The 4157-nt window shown below is 61.7% G+C and overlaps 1 protein-coding gene across 1 annotated transcript; it reads left to right on the top strand.

The window, feature by feature from the left end:
- Positions 1-1950: 1950 nt before the first annotated feature.
- CBLN1 (cerebellin 1 precursor) lies at positions 1951-3903 on the top strand (the record flags this gene model as incomplete). The annotated part of the gene is made up of 3 exons (XM_080936932.1): positions 1951-2214; positions 2381-2500; positions 3706-3903. 3 exons carry the CDS (start codon positions 1951-1953, stop codon positions 3901-3903), a joined length of 582 nt encoding a protein of 193 aa, XP_080793058.1.
- Between the last annotated feature and the right edge of the window lie 254 nt (positions 3904-4157).

The following is a 4157-nucleotide window of genomic DNA, read 5'->3' as shown; positions in this document are numbered from 1 at the left end:
ACCAAAGCCTCATCAGAGGACAGGATGAACAGGCTGCCTGGGTGAAGGCAATCTCCCCTAGACGTGTCCTCCACGAAAGCAGTATCCCCACCCCATCCCACCCTGGTGTCCTGTTCTCGGTTACGCCTGACCCCGGCATCACTCAGTAGATGCTTGGAGACATCAGAGTGCCTGGCAATGTCGCTAGTGATCAGGATACTGCAAGGCTAGATTAGGGCTCCGTGGGCGTTTTCCAGGCCTTTCATGGTTAAGGCGGTAGCTTCATGAACTAGTTCTCACCCCTTATTTCATGCCAGAGCAGGAGCATGAGAACATCAGGCGCAACGACAGCTGGTTTCTGGGGATCTCTCAACATAGGAGCGGCGAACCACTGCTCCTGCGGCACTAACAGGCAGGCTCCAGAAGAGGGGCAGAGGTCCGCTATTGGATTTCCTCCCGTAATTCTTTAAATTGATACTAGAAAACGCCTCTCAGAAACAGAAGAGGCTGGGGAGGTGAGGTTGTCTCCAGATTCGGGGTCCCTGTCTTACTCTCGAGGCCAGCTGGGCACCAACAGCCCATGGCCTGCACAGCCAGCTGTGCACACACAGAGAGGTTTCCGCGACGGGTGGCCGCTGATGAGCTCCAGCACAAATACCGATCTTGCCCGCTTGGTCTGGATTCCACGCAAGGTCCGCGGCTCTCCGGGGCCTCGGCCTACCTGTCCGCGTTCCCGCCGCGAGGTGCGGGACCGGCCCACCCCCGCATCTCCTCTCCTCATCTCACACTGGCCCAGGATGTATTTTCACTTCGGTTTTCAAATTCGGGGTTTAAGTCTACGGTGGACAGGTGCACGAGGTAGGCGGGAAGTGTGCATAGCTCGCGCGAGAGCAAACGCAAAACTCGATCCAAGAACCAAGGAGAAAACTACTGGCTCTTGCGGTGTGGAGGCGCGAGCCCGCCTGGCCCCACACCTACCCTCGAGCGAACGAGTCCACGCGTGATTCCGGGTCGTTTTCCCCAAAAGCCCCCGATGTCCACTCCACTACCCGCGACACGTGCGCCCCGGGCTGCCACGCAGGCCCCGCCCCGCACGTACGTGCCCTTAACCACCAGCCCGCGGCTGTCGCTGCCCCGCGCGCTCGTGCCCACGGGGGGGCGCTCCTGCCCGTCCCCCACATCCACGCCGCGCCCCTCGGCCGGCGCGATCCTGCACTCCCGACCCACCGCGCGCCACTTCATACCTGAAAGCCAGCAAACCGGGCACGCGAGGAGGTCGCGGCAGCTGTGGGCAAAGCGGCCAAGTAGAAGGCTCGGGGCGAGTGGTTGCGGCGGACTGTCCGGGAGCGCGCGCGCGCTCCCTCCGCTGACTCCCGGCCGGAGCCCAGCCCCGCTGCCGCGCGCCGCCCGCCTCGCTGCTCCTAATAACAACGGCGCCCTAGGTCAGGTGGCCGCGCGCGGACAGGGCAGCCATTGGCTCGGCGGGGAGCGCGGTGCGTCTCTATTGGCTGAGGGGTGGAGCCTCGGCGGAGGTGGGGCGGGGCCGCTCTGGGAGGCTGGCTGGGAGGGGCGGGGGCGGGGCCAGGCTTGTTCCGCGCCTTTGTGCCCGGCGCGCGCTCTCCGCCCGCTCCGGCTGCAGCGCCCGCTGCATCAATAATTCAGAGCGGCGGCGGCGGCGGCAGCGGCGAGTGCGGTCAGGAGGCGGCGGCAACAGCGGGGACCAGGCAGCAGAGGCTATGCATCCAAGTGCGGCTGGGCGGCCGCGGCACCCCTGAGGCCCGGGCGGGGCTTCGGGTACACGGCACGCGGGGACATTTGTTCTGGAGTGCGAGGGAGAGGCGTAGTGGCCCGGGAGGCGTCGGCAGAGCTGCGCACAGAGCTGAGGAGGGGGCTTCGGAGCAGGGCTGGGGAGGGGGGCGGCTGGCGCTGGCAGCCCCCGGGGTGGGGGGCGGGGTGGGCGCCGGAGGCGCGATGCTGGGCGCCGTGGAGCTGCTGCTGTTGGGGGCTGCGTGGCTGGCAGGCCCAGCCCGCGGGCAGAATGAGACAGAGCCCATCGTACTGGAGGGCAAGTGCTTGGTGGTGTGTGACTCCAACCCTACGTCTGACCCTACGGGCACTGCTCTGGGTATCTCTGTGCGCTCGGGCAGCGCCAAGGTGGCTTTCTCTGCCATCAGGAGCACCAACCATGAGCCGTCCGAGATGAGTAATCGCACCATGATCATCTACTTCGACCAGGTGAGTTTCCCTGTCTTCTTGCAGCATCCAGAATGGACTGGCGAGGTGGAGACAGGGATAGCGTGGAAGGCGGATGTGGGATATACTCTCCAAGGGCCCCGCAGAAGCTCGAGGCCATGCTCGGGCGGACTCAGGTCTACCCCCCTTCGTTCCTGTCTTCTTATAGGTACTAGTGAACATCGGGAACAACTTTGATTCAGAACGCAGCACTTTCATCGCCCCGCGCAAAGGCATCTACAGTTTTAACTTCCACGTGGTGAAAGTCTACAACAGACAGACCATCCAGGTCAGCCGCCACCTGGGGGCCCGGGTCTCAGTAGAGGGGGTCCTGGCTGTAGGGATCTGTCGGAGGCTCTGTTGAAGCAAGCGGCAGAAATCAATGGCTAAGCCCCCACCGCTCCGGGGACGGGTAGCAAGGGCCGCATACGTGGCTCTTTGGTTTGCACTGCCCCTTACGCTGTCCAGTCCTGAAAGCATCCCCAGAGACGGTTTGCTGCCTTCTTGTTCTGAACCCATTTGTGAAGATCCCTGGGTTTTCCTTGGGGGACTTTAGGGACTTTCTCTAAGGGTTGTTAGCTCCACGGACAGCCAAGGCCTTTGTAAGGTCTCCTCCGCGCTCGCTTTCTAGGCTCAACAATCCCCTGCAGCCCAAGGCCTTTCTGCCTGCTTTTTCGCTTTTTTCCCCCACACCGCGGACAGAATTTCGTTCTCTAACCCCACACCATTTCTTTGCAGACTTGTTTTTAAACTTGAATCTCGTAGCGTGGACAAAGAAAAAGGGTCGAGGTGGGGATGAAAGTGGTGGTGCTACTCCCTCCCGGGCCAGTTATCCAGGTCCCCAAAGATGTCAGCGTTTCCTTAGAGCACCCGCAGAGGCCCAAAACGCGACTGGGGACAGGGCGCCTGGCCCCAGGCAGAAGCTGGCACTGCAAGGGCACAACCAGGCGATGGCGGGGCGCGGCGAGATCTGGGGCGAGAATTGAGCGGGTGACTTGGGAACGGAGCTCTAGTGCAGTTTCGCTGCCCTCAGAATTGCGGACAGCCACTCCTTGGCCGCTACTAATCTGTCCTGACCACAGACGCCGGGAGAGGCCTGGGGTGAAGGTATTTGTTTAGTAATTCAGGGCGTGCGGGGAGCAGAGTTGCTCGCGGCAAGCTGGCGAGAGGCCAAAGGTCTCAGAACGCTACAGCCACCTGCGGTTTCACTAAATTGGATCGTGTCCAGTCGGGATTCGCTTGGCGCGCTCCTTTGAGAAACTGGAAGGAGCTTTGACCGCCGGTTCTGGAGAGGTAGACCCTTCCAGTACCTAGATAAAGGTGTGGGTCCCTGTTAGAGCCTTCGCAGCGAGCAGCCAAGCCCTTCTACGCCCCGCACACCTCGTGCCCCATCAGGCCTTTGTGGCTGCTAGGCAAGCGCCTAGGTTGGGTCACCACCACCGCTTGGGCACCCGCGTAGGTGGAGCTTCTGATGCAAGTGGTTTTCTTTCTCAGGTAAGCCTCATGTTGAACGGGTGGCCGGTGATTTCAGCCTTCGCCGGTGACCAAGATGTGACACGCGAGGCTGCCAGCAACGGTGTCCTCATCCAGATGGAGAAAGGCGACCGAGCATACCTCAAGCTGGAGCGGGGGAACTTGATGGGGGGCTGGAAGTACTCAACCTTCTCTGGATTCCTCGTGTTTCCCCTCTGACTGGCACATGTCGGGAATGGAGGCAGGAGAGAGGCAGGAGGGGAGTGAGGAAGAGGCGGAAAATGACCAGGGTGAGGAAGCGCCACGGGAAACTTCCTACGTGTTCCTAGCTACACTGGGTACCAAGGTGCGCGCCGCCCGCGGTCCAACTTCGTCCACTCCCTTACTAAGAGAAGTAAATTCCGCTTAGCTCTGCGCACTCCCGTTTCCAAAATTAATCTCGCCTCCCCGCCCCAAGCCAGTCGCAGTAATTG

This window comes from Micromys minutus (assembly GCF_963924665.1).
Source record: "Micromys minutus genome assembly, chromosome: 24".
Lineage (NCBI taxonomy): Eukaryota > Metazoa > Chordata > Mammalia > Rodentia > Muridae > Micromys > Micromys minutus.
Note: the sequence above shows the minus strand (reverse complement) of the source record. Positions and strands in the feature narration are given on the sequence as shown.